General features: G+C 60.6%; 4 protein-coding genes and 1 non-coding gene across 5 annotated transcripts; 4 read left to right on the forward strand and 1 right to left on the reverse strand.

Annotated features, from left to right (window-relative positions):
• Window positions 1-869: 869 nt before the first annotated feature.
• A1Q1_05731 (uncharacterized protein) lies at window positions 870-4997 on the forward strand (the record flags this gene model as incomplete). Its single annotated transcript, XM_014320940.1, has 1 exon — window positions 870-4997. The coding sequence occupies one exon, from the start codon at window positions 870-872 to the stop codon at window positions 4995-4997; it is 4128 nt and encodes a 1375-aa protein (XP_014176415.1).
• A 386-nt stretch (window positions 4998-5383) lies between these two features.
• Window positions 5384-6491, forward strand: A1Q1_05732 (uncharacterized protein; the record flags this gene model as incomplete). Its single annotated transcript, XM_014320941.1, has 5 exons — window positions 5384-5386; window positions 5452-5457; window positions 5500-5599; window positions 5859-5933; window positions 6040-6491. 5 exons carry the CDS (start codon window positions 5384-5386, stop codon window positions 6489-6491), a joined length of 636 nt encoding a protein of 211 aa, XP_014176416.1.
• Window positions 6492-6745: 254 nt separating this feature from the next.
• On the reverse strand, window positions 6746-9412 carry A1Q1_05733 (glutamine-tRNA ligase; the record flags this gene model as incomplete). The annotated part of the gene is made up of 2 exons (XM_014320942.1): window positions 6746-9054; window positions 9112-9412. The coding sequence occupies 2 exons, from the start codon at window positions 9410-9412 to the stop codon at window positions 6746-6748; spliced, it is 2610 nt and encodes an 869-aa protein (XP_014176417.1).
• Window positions 9413-9668: 256 nt separating this feature from the next.
• On the forward strand, window positions 9669-11183 carry A1Q1_05734 (protein complex assembly-related protein; the record flags this gene model as incomplete). Its single annotated transcript, XM_014320943.1, has 2 exons — window positions 9669-9738; window positions 9799-11183. 2 exons carry the CDS (start codon window positions 9669-9671, stop codon window positions 11181-11183), a joined length of 1455 nt encoding a protein of 484 aa, XP_014176418.1.
• Window positions 11184-11366: 183 nt separating this feature from the next.
• On the forward strand, window positions 11367-11449 carry A1Q1_t432. The gene has a single exon. It is a non-coding gene; the product is annotated as a tRNA-Ala (tRNA).
• Window positions 11450-13829: the final 2380 nt, after the last annotated feature.

Here is a 13829-nt window from a genome sequence, read left to right on the forward strand (position 1 = left end):
GGGCCAATGACTGACGCTCCGTTTGGGTTAGGGTGGAGGCCGTTTATCAGGCAGCCGAAATGTCAGCCAGCCAACCAGCCACGATGACGCGTTGAGTCGAGCAAGTTTTCAACGCTGATGGTTGTGCCGCATGCTGCAGAGGTGGGAATGCACAATGCATTGTCTGGTATGGAAGGAAGAGAAGTGGAAGGAGACCATGAGGAGTGTGTGAAAGCAGACGCTATCGGGCTTATCGCTTTGTGTGGGTGTAGCCGAAACTGGCTTTGGAGTGTCATTGCGATCGGCACACGTTCCTCGATTCCAGATTCATGACATCCCTTCCTTGCGTCCGTTGTTGACACTTCCCCACACCCTTCCAACTTGCATACACGTTTGCTACGTGACAACCCCCACTCCATCCGACCTCTTCGTCCGATATCTACTCGGTCCTCCCTCCGACTCATCCTCTGATCGACCCTCCCCCATTGTTCGTCGCTGTCGTCACTCGATCCGGCAAGCACCGACACCGCGTACTCCGAGTCGAATCGATCGGAGCCGGCGCAGCTTTCATCCGCTGAAAGCTGCAACTCCGCTCACACCGCGCCCGTGCTGGATCACATACGCTGATCCCAGTACAGCGGTCTGAGCGACAACACTAGCGCATGGTCAATCTTCACGCACACTATTACCATGGCAACGTCAAGGCGTTCCGCCAGGAGCTCGACGGCACCGCTCCGCCCCCCGCTGCTCCGCGCAGTGGCGTCAACCCGTCGAGCGCGTCTGGCGGACGCTCCTGGACCCAGAATGGCTTCGCCCAGGCCACGGTGAAGGCGGACCCGAACGAGCGCGACGCTCTCGGAAGAACGTGAGTACCCCACCGGTGGCTTACGATGGACAGGCTCGGTGGCGACAAGCCGAATGCTGACAACAGCGTTCTCATGTTGGCAGCAGCGAACCCGAGTCAGCAGGCTTACGGCTTCTTCTGCATTCTGCTCCGTAACCCGAACCTCTCGGTGAACCTCCAGGACTACGAGTCGGGGTACACGGCGCTCCACCGTGCGCTCTATGCCGGCAACATCCGCGCCGCCCGCGACCTGCTCGCGCGCCACGACATTGATGTCTCTGTCAAGGATTCGGAGGGCTTGACGCCCTTTGACCTTTTCAACGGCACTGTCGACGGTACGAACCCCGGCGCCGAGGAGACGGGCACCGATCTCTTCACCTGGGGCGTGAACCGCAACTATGCGCTCGGCACTCCGGACTCGAGCGATAAGGCGTTCCCGGACCGGATCAACCTGCTCACGCAACGGCAAGCGAGTGACAACCCCGACCCCGCGCAACGATTCTTCAACGTCGGCGTCAAGGACATCAAGATGGGCAAGCTGCACACGGCTGTCGTCACGACCGAGGCGCGCGGCAACCTCAGCCTGTGTGGCTTCGGCAGCGGCGGCCGATTAGGTCGCTCGTTGCACAGCCAGCTCGCTCTCGTCCCGCTTCCCGATCTCCCGCACACTATCGTCGACATTGCGCTCGGCCAGGACCACACGCTCGCGCTCACATCGGGTGGTTACATTCTGTCATGGGGCAACAACCGATTCGGCCAGCTGGGCTACGTGATTGACGCCCCGGAGACGCCGAACCCATTTGCGAAAGATGGGGACGAGCTAATCCAGACGTCGCCGAAACGCATCATCGGATCGCTGAAGAAGGAGTGGGTGCGTGGTGTTGCTGCTGGCCGCATGAGCAGTGCGTGCTGGACCGCCGACGGCTTGTATACATGGGGCACAAACCTGGGCCACCTTGGATACGAGAAGGCGGGCACGCCTCTGCAGATGGTTCCCCGCCGTGTGACGGCGATCACGCAGCCAGTCATTGATGTTGCGCTGTCCGACTATGCGATGCTGGTACTCTTGGACAGCAACGAGGTGCTCTGCTTCCACCACGACACACACTTCAAGATCAACTTCAGCAACCCACCCAAGTCGCTCAAGGCACCCAAGAATCCGGGGCAGGTCACTCTCGACCCGAACATCTGCAAGGTCACAAGCTGCGGACAGACGTTCGCGACGCTCTCCAAGAAGGGCGACGTGTGCACGTTCACCCTGCCGCACCCCTCGGAGGAGGCGACCAAGGACGTACGCGACAGGCACGTCATCGTCAAGCCGCAGGTTCAATGGGCACTGCGGCGCAATTTCACCGCCGTGAAGGACATGGCGCTCGGCTCGGATGGGACAATGATCGTCTGCACGCACTCGGGTCACGTTTTCGTGCGACAGCGGAGCAAGGCTGGGTCAGGACAGCTCAAATTCAAGCGCATCCCGTACTTACAGCGTATCATCAAGGTTGCCGCGAACGAGAGCGGAGCCTTTGCCGCCATCCGCGTCGACGCGCGTCCCACCCCGATCCTGCTCAAGGGCAATGTACTCGAGGAAGACATGTTCCTCCTCCAGCCGCACTTCAGGCGGTTCGAGAGCCAGATGACGGCCGAGGACTTTGAGCAGAAGATTGCCCCGAAGCACGACGAGGACGACGAAGAGGAGGCGGTCAACACGGTACAGCGCGACACCGAGGTTGCGGTGCACATGTGCCAGATTCTCGGCCGGTGGCAGGCGTCCAACAACGACAGCCTCTTTGCCTGGTCTGAATCGCTTCTCGGATCAGACATCACGGTCAATGTCGGCGACTTTGCGATCCCCGCGCACAGCGTTATTCTGTCCCTTCGCTCGCCTGCGCTCGCCAAGGTGCTGAAGGGCAAAGCTCTCCCTGGCCTGCGATTCGAGAACGGCGCACTACACATGGACGTGTGTCACCCCCTCGTCGCTTTCTTGCTTCTGCAGTACCTGTACTCGGACGACGTGGCGACGGTGTGGGACAACCGGGTCGCCACGATCATCAACACGCGGTTCAAGGATCTCGCGATTCCGGTTGGCAACGTCAAAGATGACCTGCGGCGGATAGCGGAAGTGCTCGAGCTGTCTCCTCTGCTTCCCGTGCTCTCGCTTGGCTCCAAGTCTGAGATCACGCAGCGAACTCTGGCGCGGGACCTGGCCTCGTTCTTCTCACAGACGTTCAACCCGCCGTCTCTTAAGTGCGATGTCGTCGTGGCACTCGCCGACCGCGAAGTGGCGGCGCAGAGTGTGCTGCTCCGGGCGCGTTGTCCGTTCTTCGAAGCCTTCTTCGCGGACCAGGACTGGACTCTCGCTCGTCGCGAGGATGGGAAGGTGGTCATTCACATGGAGCACTTGCGCTGGCGGCCGATGAGGCTCGTGTTTCAGTTCATGCACGAGGGGGTTGAGGACGACCTGTTCGACTACCTGCACCAGGAGACTCTGGATGAGTTCCTCGACTTTGTGTTCGAGGTCCTGGCCGCCGCGACGGAACTGCTCATGGACCGCCTCGTGCTCGTATGCTCCCGGGTTATTGCGCGGCACTGCAACCCATACAACGCGGCTGCGCTGGCGACCGAGGCTTCGTTCTACCAGGCCAACACGCTCAAGAGGAGTGTGTTCGACTACATTGTGTCTTGCATGGAGACCATGCTCGAGTCTGGGCTTCTGGACGACATGGACGAGGACGTTCTCCGTGATCTTTCGTCCGTCATTGCGACAAAGCAGGAGGATAAGAGCTTCATCCCCCGTAGCGGTATCCTTGTCTCGGAGCTCATGGCGAAACATCGCGACTGGCTGCTGCTACAGGACATCCCTCTGCCTCGGGTCCGCGCACCGCAGAAGTGGAAGCCGCGCTCGCCTGTTGTGCAGCCGATGCGGAGCCCGCAGATTGCTCCCCGCTCGCCTGGTGCGACACCAGACTTCAAGCCGCTCTCGAGCACCAACGACGAGATTTTCAGCATGGATGAGGACCAGCCGAGCCCACCGACACCGTCCACGCCAGCACGTCCCGGTACCTCTGGCAGGCCAATGACACCGTTGACGCTCCCCGCAGGGAGCAGCAAGGCGCCGGTGTGGAAGAGCCGGACTGTGCAGCAGGAGAAGGTGGATCTGCGGAACATTATGGCCGAGACAGCTGCGAGCCGGACGCCGCGCAGCATCCCCGGTACACCCGCCGTGCGGCCGGGTGCTTCGCCCCAGCTTGGCCCTACACCAGTGCGGAGCGGCGGCTCGCCATGGGCAGCTGTCCAGGCGCCGCGCACGTCGCTGTCTTCAGTTCAGGCGCAGCAATCGTCGCCCTCGAGTCCAGGGTTTGCTGGACCTGCGCGCGCCAGTCCATCCAGTTCGTCTCTCGCCCGCCCACCTGCGACACCAGCTACCCCGCGTGCAGCTCCAAAGCCCGCAAGCAACTCTCCCTCCACATCCCGCCTCATCAACCCCGTCAAGATGTCGCCTTCCGCTGCCGCGGCCTCAGCCCAACCTAGAAGGTCAGGAAACGGTCCAGCCTGGAGCACGCCGAGTTTCGCACCAGTCAGCCCGCCCACGGTCAGCAGCGCGACACAAGGTCTCTCCCTCCTCGCGATCCAACAGCAGGAGGAGCAAGCTGCGGCCGAACGCAACCTCGTCCGCGCGCCTAAGAGCTTCGCAGAGATTCAGGCTGAAGAGGCGGCCGCTCAGGCAAGAGTGGCAGCGGAGCGGGCGCAGGAGGAGGAATTCGCCCGATGGTGGGCGCAGGAACAGCAACGCATGGGTGTTCAGGATTCCAATGCCAATGGAGGAGAACGCGGCGCCGGCGCCGGTGGCCGTGGAAGGGGAAGGGGACAGCAGCGTCGCGTCCCCCGCAACCGAGGCAAGGCCAACGGAGAAAAGGCTGCAGAGGTTGACCCTAAGGACGCAAGGATCGATGGGCCGCAAGGCGGAGAGGGACCTAGCGGTAGTGGTAGAAACGCTGGAGGAGGTGGTGGAAGAGGGAAGAAGGGCAAGCGCGGCGGCGGCGGAGGCTCCGGTGCTGGTTCTGGTGCTGCACCAGCACCGGTCAACGGTGAGGCCGCTGGTCCGTCCGGAGGAGGCGGCGGCAATAGACGCCCACGCAAGCCCAGAGAGCCCAAGGAGAAGGAAGCCAAGTCATAATCTCAAACTACTGCATAGGTTCTATCTCAATGTACTCGCATTTCGCATCTTGCTAATCCTGCTCGTCGCTCGTTGGCGTTGGTGCGCCACTCATGTGCCCCGCCCCTGGTGCTGACATTCGCCACCCATCAGGCACCGGCTGGGCGGCGTGATAAGGTTGACCCCGCTTCATGAGTTGCCACGTGTGAACTATTGACATCACGCCGCGACGCGGTCATGAACGCGTCCCTCATGTTGTTGACCTCATCAACCTCCTCATCCGCCTTGCTCCGTCGCCGCTGCGCCCGACGCTCAATCCATCGCACCCCGTCTTCCTCGTTTCCTATCCCCCCTCCTCTCTTCGTCTCTACCCATCAATCCCATAACCGCACATCGGGCAGCCCATCATGGTGAGTACATCTCGGGACAAGCGCGTCCCAGACATTCCGGGGAAGACAATTGCTAACATTCACAGTCTATCGTATGTAACCAGGTGAAGGAGCTGTTTGACCTAACGTGACAGGTGAACATTCGCAACATTGAGCTCGTCAACAACCCCGCAAAGTTCGACGATGACTACCATTTCCGGATCAAATTTGAGGCCATTGCGCCGCTGGCTGAGGGTGAGCATAGGTCCGCGCGTCGCGTCAGCGCGCTCTGCTGGGGATGAGGAAGGACGTGGCGATCATCAGAGCGGAGGTTCAAAATTAGAGGAGCAGACGCAGAAAAGGAAGGATGGCTGGTCTGCTCCGCGCTGCGAGACGCCGCGCGAGGAAGACAGGGTGGATGCCCTGTCATGGCTCATGCCGCTCCGCCAATGACGACTCGCCCGTACCCAGCCCCCCGGCCCAGGCCGCCAAAACAAATCGCTGACAACAACAGACCTCGAATGGCGCCTGATCTACGTTGGTTCCGCTAAGAGCGAGGAGTATGACCAGGAACTTGACTCGTGCATGGGTGAGTGGACCGCTTCCAGAAGGAGACGCATGCTGACATAACCTCCTCCGTCACACAAACACGCGCCCTTCCGCAATTTCCACTCTACATGATCTCATCGCTACAGTCGGCCCCATTCCCGCCGGAGTCAATGCTTTCGACTTTGTCGCCCCCGCGCCCAAGCACGACTTGCTTCCCTCTGTCGACCCGGAGGAGATCCTCGGCGTCACTGTCATCATCATCACGGCCTCGTACCGCGACAAGGAGTTTGTGCGCGTCGGCTACTACGTCAACACGGACTACGAGGACGAGCAGCTCCGCCTCGAGCCGCCTCCTCAGGTCGTTTGGGACAAGCTGTACCGCAACGTGCTCATTGAGAAGCCCAAGGTGACCCGATTCCAGAACCCATGGGACAGCGGCTCGGCGGACCCATATGGCGCGCCCAACGGCGATGGACAGGCTGAGCTCGACCAGCCCCTCTCCGCCGATGCCGTGTTCAACTCGCCGCTGCCGCCGCCCGTGCAGAAGGCGCCTGCGCCGAGTAGCGGCATGGACGTGGACGGAGGCGTGGCGGCGTAAGAGCACGGAAGGAAGCAGCAAGACAAAATTCAAAATAGACAGCGCAGGCGCAGTCTGGACCGGCGTAGTCCAGAACAAAGCCAGGCAAGCACACGGGCGGTGTGCATGGGCTTTTTGTACATTTTTGTTAGTAGAACGGCAGATTAATCGGATACGGAGCTCCGCTGTATCCCTCGGTCTTGCCAACCATGTAGTCTGAAAATATGATGTACGATGCGTGCAGAAAAGCTCTCCTATCTCTATCTATAAGCTTACTAAGCCTTCTTGCCAGCGTCCTCCTTGAGGGAGACGATGCGGTTGAGGATGATCTTGTCACCGTCACGGGGGCCGGGGGTGACATCGGCAGGCTCGTCGATGCACTTGATGGTCGACTCGCGGTCGACGGCAAAGTACGCAAGACGCATGCCCTGGAAGCGGATGTTCTCCATGCCCACCAGCTGGTCGGCCGTGACGATGGGGTCGTCGGCGTGGTTCTTTCCGTCCTTAGGCGTCTCGTCCTTCTTCTCGCCCTTGTTCTCCTCATTGGCGACCTCGCACTCCTGCGCGGCCCTGGCGGTACGCTCGTGGCTCTCCTTGCGCGCGTCGGCGATGCTCTTCTTCGCGAGCTGGTAGAACGCAGGCTCGATGACGGCGCCAGTGAACACCTCGAGCGAGTCCGGGTTGACATCCGCCTCAAAGTCGGCGGGGGGCGGGTCCGACTTGAACAGCGGCTTGAAGTAGCGCACCTCGTCAATCTTGACGGCGCCGGGCGCGTTGACCCACTGGATGTACGCCTTGGGCTTGCCCGTGTTCTGGCCGCCGAGGGCGGGATCCTCGAGCCGGGCGCGGATCTCGGTGACCTCGCCCGCGTCGTTCTTGCTGAAGCTTGTGCAGGTGACGGGGAACGGCGCCTTGAAGAGACCAACCGTCTTGCCCGGCGCGAGGCGGAAGTAGTCGGGCGCATCGACCTCGCGGAAGTCGTCCCTGTCAATGTACACCTCGCGGGAGAAGGTCGTGTCGACCTCGCCCATGGCGGGGATCTTGGGGTGCAGCGGCACCTTGACCGTGACGGAGTAGTCGGCGGGCACATTCTCGAGCACAATCTTGACCGGCTTCAGGACCATCATGAGACGCGGCGCCGTGTCCTCGAGGAACTTGCGGACCGTGCTCTCAAACTTCTGCAGCTGCGTCTCGGACAGGAGCGTCGTGACGCCCAGCTCGGAGACGAACGCGAGCAGCGCGCCCGGCGGGATACCACGGCGGCGCAGGGCAATGATCGTGTACAGCCTCGGGTCGTCCCAGTCCTTGACCAGACCGGACTCTACCAATCGGCGCACCTTGCGCTTGGACAGGAAGGTGCCCTGCAGGTTGAGACGGGCAAACTCGTACTGACGCGGCTTGTAGACCTCGAGCGCATCGCAGAGCCACTCGTAGCTCTCACGCGCGGGGATGAACTCGGTCGTGCACAGCGAGTGCGTGATGTGCTCCATGCTATCGCAGAGACAGTGCGTGAAGTCGTACGTCGGGTAGATCTTCCACTTGTCGCCCGTGCGGTGGTGCGGCGCCTTCTTGACACGGTACGCGATCGCGTCCCACATGTACGGGTTGCCAGACGTCAGGTCCTGCTTCATGCGCAGGCACGCCGTCTTCTCGGCGTACTCGCCGTTCTTCATGCGCTCAAACTCGGCCAGATTCTCCTCCACCGGTCGGTCGCGGTGCTCGCACGGCTTCGGGTTGCCGTGGCCGCCGCCGCGGTCCTCCTTGATCTTCTCCGCGTCACACGTGCACACATAAGCCTTGCCGCGCTTGATCAGCTCGACGGCAAGAAGGTACAGCTTGTCAAAGTTGTCCGAGCTGTACGTGATCTTCCACGGCTCGAAGCCGAGCCATCGCACCGTCTCCAGAATCGACTGGAAGAAACGTCCCTCCTCCGCCTCCGGGTTCGTGTCGTCGTAACGCAGGTACGTCCGTCCGCCGTGGAACTTGGCGTATCCAAAGTCAACCATAATCGCCTTCACGTGTCCGATGTGAAGGTATCCGTTCGGCTCGGGCGGGAATCGCGTGTACACCTGGCCCTTCGTGTCCTTCAGGTGCTGCACCTTGAGCTCGGGCTTGATCTGGGGGTTCTCTCCGACCTTGTGGAACTCGGACAGGAAGCCCTCCTCGAAAATACGCGTCGGGAGGTCGGGGGCGGCGCCGGCAGTCGACGAGGAGGCGGTGGCGGAAGCGGCAGCCTTGGGAGCAGCCTTGGCCTTGGCGGGCTTCGCCGAAGCCTTTGCGGCCTCGGCGCGAGCCTTGGCCGCGGCAGCCTTGTCGCCGAACAGCTCAGTGAAGACCGACTCGACAGCGTTCTTCAGGTCGGCAGCAGGAGCCCACTTGAGGTCGGAAGTCGAGCCCTTGATGCCGCCCATGAACGGTCCCTGGTCAGCCCAGGAGGCAATCGGCTTCGCGAGGCTGGAGATGTACTCCTTGATCATGCCCGGGAGCTGCTCAAGGGTGAGGCTGATGCCAACACCGGCAGCCTTGTCGAACGCGGCGACATCAGGGGGAATAGCGGGGTTAGCCTCGAGGTACTTGACCGCGGCTGATGGTTAGCTCCAATCCTTATCTGGCAACTCCTCCTCGGTGCATCATCACTTACCAGCAACCTGGTCAGGGGAAACGACGCTGCCGTCCTCGATGCGCGAGACGACGTACTTGCGAGCGTCGGGGGAGAGCTTGCTTCCAGTGGCAGAGAGCTTAACAAGCGCGTTCGCCTGACCGGTCGGGAACGTCTTGCCCTCGAGTCCAGTCTCGTCGACAAGCGCACGGAACGCAGTGCCCGACTTGGGGGTGCGCACGAGCTCGGTCGCGCTGTTGGTCGTGAGTCCGAAGCGCTCGAAGCGGGCGATGAGCTCGGCGTTCTCCGGCGCGGCGGGGTCGAACTTCGCCTTCGGGGCCATCCTTCTTTTGTTGGTTGCGGGTGGCGAGGAAGTTGATTGTTGTTATCAGTCAGCCCGAGATCCGCGACTCGACTTTTGTGCGCGAGACAGGGGGACGAGGGGATCCAGCGTCATTTGGAACTTAACTGCGCCACGTCATTCATTGGCCACGTGAGACGCCTTATCAGTGAGTCTGCCTTCCCTATCAGGTACATGCCGCTGCGATTGCCGCTCGGAGTTGTTTTCGCGCCGACAACAACACCAAAAGTCACCATCCATGACCTCGGACGGTAGCGGAGCAACGACGCCCCATCTGGGGGCTCAAAAGAGGCATGGAGAGTCCATTGGTGCGTTGAGCTTCCTCCTTCAGTTCTCTCTCCTCCGCCCTTCTCGACGCTAACGCCCAGACGCCGATCGACCCCGCCAGATCCCCCGGCAATCGGGGCCCGAGGAAGGTGCGATGCAGGGCGATGTGAAGCTCGAAGCCATTGGAGAAGCCGGACCAGGACCGCAGACGGCGCGCCGCCGCTCACTTGGACCAGTGCCGCAACCAAGTCCCACAGTCTTCCATCGTATCATGGAGCAGCGAGCTGGTGCCGGCGCGAGCACGCAGGCCAGCGACATCGGCTCGTTCTCGAGCCCGCCGGATCAGGCCGAGCCGGAAGTGAAGGGAGAGTTGCGAGTTGTGGACGGAGAGGAAGCGTACGTCGCTCCCGACAGCGATAGCGACAGCACGCAGTCGATGGGTCTCAGCTCTGTTCAGCAGTCGCAACACACGTGCGCGTACGCAGGCTGCTCAGACGCATTTGAATCGGCGGAGGAGCTGGCGTCGCACATACGAGCGCACGCGGACACGATAGCTGCGCCGCAAACAGGGAAGGAAGCGGAGCTTGAGGAGCGGATATCGGCGCTGGAGGCGCAGGTGCGGGAGAAGGACGTCGAGATCGGACGACAGGCGGCTTACATTGCCGACCTGGAGCGGGATCCGCCGGAGATTCTCTCCCTGCCGACGCAAGACACCCCCGAGGCAGAAATCCACGCGCTGAAGAAGAAGCTCAAGTCCTCGCAGCTGGCGCTGAAGAGTACGCGCTCTGATCTCTCCTTCTTCCGGGATCAGTATCAGACCGCATCGACGAGCGCCGTCGCCGAGGTCGCCCGCGCGGACAAGCTCGCCTCGCAAGTCACGAGGCTAAAGGAGCAGCTCTCGCTGGGCCTGAAGCAGCGCAATCTGCACTTCCAGGCGACGCTGGCTGCGCACGCCAAGTCGGAGGAGAAGGCGAAGTACCAGCTGAACCTGCTGCTTGCGCAGAGCCGGCGCACGGACGACCGCATTCGCCACCGAGCAGCGCAGCACGAGCGCCTCGTAAAGGAGAACCGGACGTACGAGACGGAGCTGCACGAGGCTCGCTCCCGCGCCGACACGCTGCAGAAGCGAAACAACGAGCTACTCGACCAGGTCGCAACGCTCCGCGGTCGGCTCATGGGCGCGTTCGACAGCGTCTCTAACAGCGCTAGCGACAGTGACGCAGAGGGCGAGCGGGAGAATGGGGGCTTCCACAAGTTTGACGCGCAGGAGGCGAAGCTCGGTATGCCGGCGCTCACACCTACTGCGGCGCGGCCACTGACACCTGTCGTCCAGGACGTGATGCTCGGCGCATCACCGGCGGCTGGAACGCAGCAGACCGAGCTCATGTTCAAGTGCAAGTGGGAGAACTGTGCAGCCATCTTTGCCCTTCGGCCAGAACTCGAGGCGCACGCACTGGCGCACGTTCAGACTGAGCTGGACCAGTAGGTCCTGGACATCATGTAGCATCTCTTGTGTATGAATTTTTGGACCATTGGCTGTTCTTCGCTTCGCTTTCACTCCAAGCCGGCGGCTGATGATGAGCACGAAGAGATGGGCACAGAATGAGCGTCGACGCCCCTGCGCCCTCGAGGGCACGCGGGGCGCAGGGGTATCGTAACAACTCGTGGAGGGCGTCTAGCTCAGTTGGTAGAGCGCGTCATTAGCATTGTCTAACATTGACGAGGTCTTTGGTTCGATTCCTAAGTCGTCCACGCTTAACCTTTTTGCCTTCGTCTCGACGTGCAAGCTGTAGTCACTACTGACAAGCTGCGCCTCACTTCTCCTTCCCGCGTGTAGTTAGCTGCTCTTCATCGGCGCCAACAGCTCACTCTTCCCAGATTCGCTCTCTGCTGCGATGCGCGGATGCCACAGTCAGTCTTCCAATTCTGATATTACTTAGCTTTTTGAACTGTTCCCCGTTCACCTGCTCCACAACCTGGTTTATCAGCTCAGTCCGCCCACAACAACTTACACATCGGGAGCAGCGTTAACCGTTCCTCGAGTTGGAGCCCGAGGCGTCGACCGACATGACTACGAGTTAGCTTATCAATCACGCCCCACTAGCTACACGGCATAACGTCTCCGGACCTTCCAGGATGACTGGTCGGAGCGCCAGTTGCTCTGGGTGTGCTTATGTCGCCTAGACCTGACTCGGGTTGTACGTCAGCTTCGATGAGTACGGTACGAAAGCTCCCCACCCGCAACCCACATCAAGCACCCAATCGCAGAGCAGGGGCCTGGCATCAGCTTCATTAACGCCCGCGAAAGCTTACCGGTCGAGTGTGATCTTTGGCTGCGCGTGTCGTGGAATACCGCTCTTCCTGTCGAAGTCAGCTTGGAAGTTCTCCGAGTTCTAGCTCACCCCTCCGGAGGTCTGGATGTATCTCTCCCAAGTCGAAGCGAATGACCTCAGAGATTGAGTAGCGAGATAGGTCCTGCACAACTTTGTTCTGCGGGTTAGCTGGATCTCAGACGCTGACAGCTTACGCTCATTGTTGCTGACTCAGTCACCTTCCACCCTCTGCAGACAAGTACGTCTATGCCTGAAAATATCGTCAGCTCTCAGCTTACGACCGCTAAGTTAAGGCACTGCTAGTCAGCTTCATTAGGCAATACGCAGCGTACAAGTGGTGTCGTACAAGTGGTGTCTTCATGAGCCCCAGACCTATCCTGTTGTAGCGGGCGCCGTCGGTTTAGTCAAGACTGACTATAGCGTCGTAGAGCGATTCGAAACCATACATTCTCCGCTGCCATCTTGGCCTGGTGACATGGGCCACCGACTGTTGGATCAGCTTTGCCCTGCTTGTATTACAGCTCACCTGTTATACGTACGGTACTCCGACTCAATCTTGCCTCGCCGCTGCTAGTCGGGAGGATGCCGAACATCCTGAAGGTCAGCTCGCAATCAGATCCGAGGAGCTGACGAGCGAGATCTGGTGTCAGCTGTGACGCATGATCTCAATCCCAGCGCACTGCTTCCGTGCTACACTAGATGTCCCACTTTCCGCGGTATCCTTCTACGTGGACTTCGGGCGAGCTTGAAGTAATGACAAGGACGCAGTAAGAGGCGTCAGGTTGCGATGGGGACTGCTTTCAGCTATCTCACGTGTGAACTTCAGCTCACGTCTGTCGATACTAATGCCCAGCTCAGCGTCTGCCCCTAGCTCAGCGTCTGCCCCTTAGGACGGCCGACACCCGCCGCTGCTCGGATTTGAGCACCGCACAGCTGGACAGGAAGGTCTGACATCAGCTCCAATGTCCGTGACCCAGCCCACTGCACTGTCGTCAGCTTACAATACGCGATGGTGCTGCAGCTCACCGCTCGAACTTTGACAGTGCTCCATTGACGCCACGAGCACAGTCATCCTGTCGGGTCAGCTAAAGGTCACCAGCTCCGTGGAAGCTCACCTATGAGCGCTGGGATCAGCTTGCTCGTCAAGGTTCAAGCTCACCGCGGCTGCGCTGCTCATTCTTGATCGGCTAAATATGGAAAGATCGGTAGCTTGCAACCGAAGCCCAAGTGCTAACACTTGCGTCGAGCAGGCGCTCGCAACCGTTGCGCAGAACACACCTGCCAGCTGGGGCTCCAACTCCCTACTTCCACTGCGCAACAGTTCACCGCCTATCGTTCGCGTGAAAGAGTCTGCGCTTAGGTACTGCACCGCTCGCCTCGCTCTGCTAACTGGCGGGTCAGCTACTGCACGAAAAAGGTCAGACAGCTCACCGCCACCGATAGTCAGCTCATGTGGAGACTTCGAGAACTGATCGTCAGCTCAGGCATACAGGCAGAGAGCTCACCAATCGCGGTGGTGATTATAGAGGAACCAGTACACGCAGTCAGGTTTCTATGGCTCAGGTGTTTGGCTGGGTATCAGCTGAAAGTCCACCCACGCAGCTCACCCTTGCTGGTCGTCAGCTCTTCACATCCGTTTGAGCTTACCTGTGCCTTGCCACATCACCGACCCCCAGCCTCTTGCATGTCTCAGGTGCTGAACCTCCCTCCACACTCTGTAGCACCACAAAGGCTGGTGCACCTGTATATCAGCTTCCTCCGGTCGGTTAGCTCACCCAACTGCTCGTCAGCTCCGCAAG

This window comes from Trichosporon asahii, assembly GCF_000293215.1.
Source record: "Trichosporon asahii var. asahii CBS 2479 unplaced genomic scaffold scaffold00075, whole genome shotgun sequence".
In the NCBI taxonomy this organism is placed as follows: domain Eukaryota; kingdom Fungi; phylum Basidiomycota; class Tremellomycetes; order Trichosporonales; family Trichosporonaceae; genus Trichosporon; species Trichosporon asahii.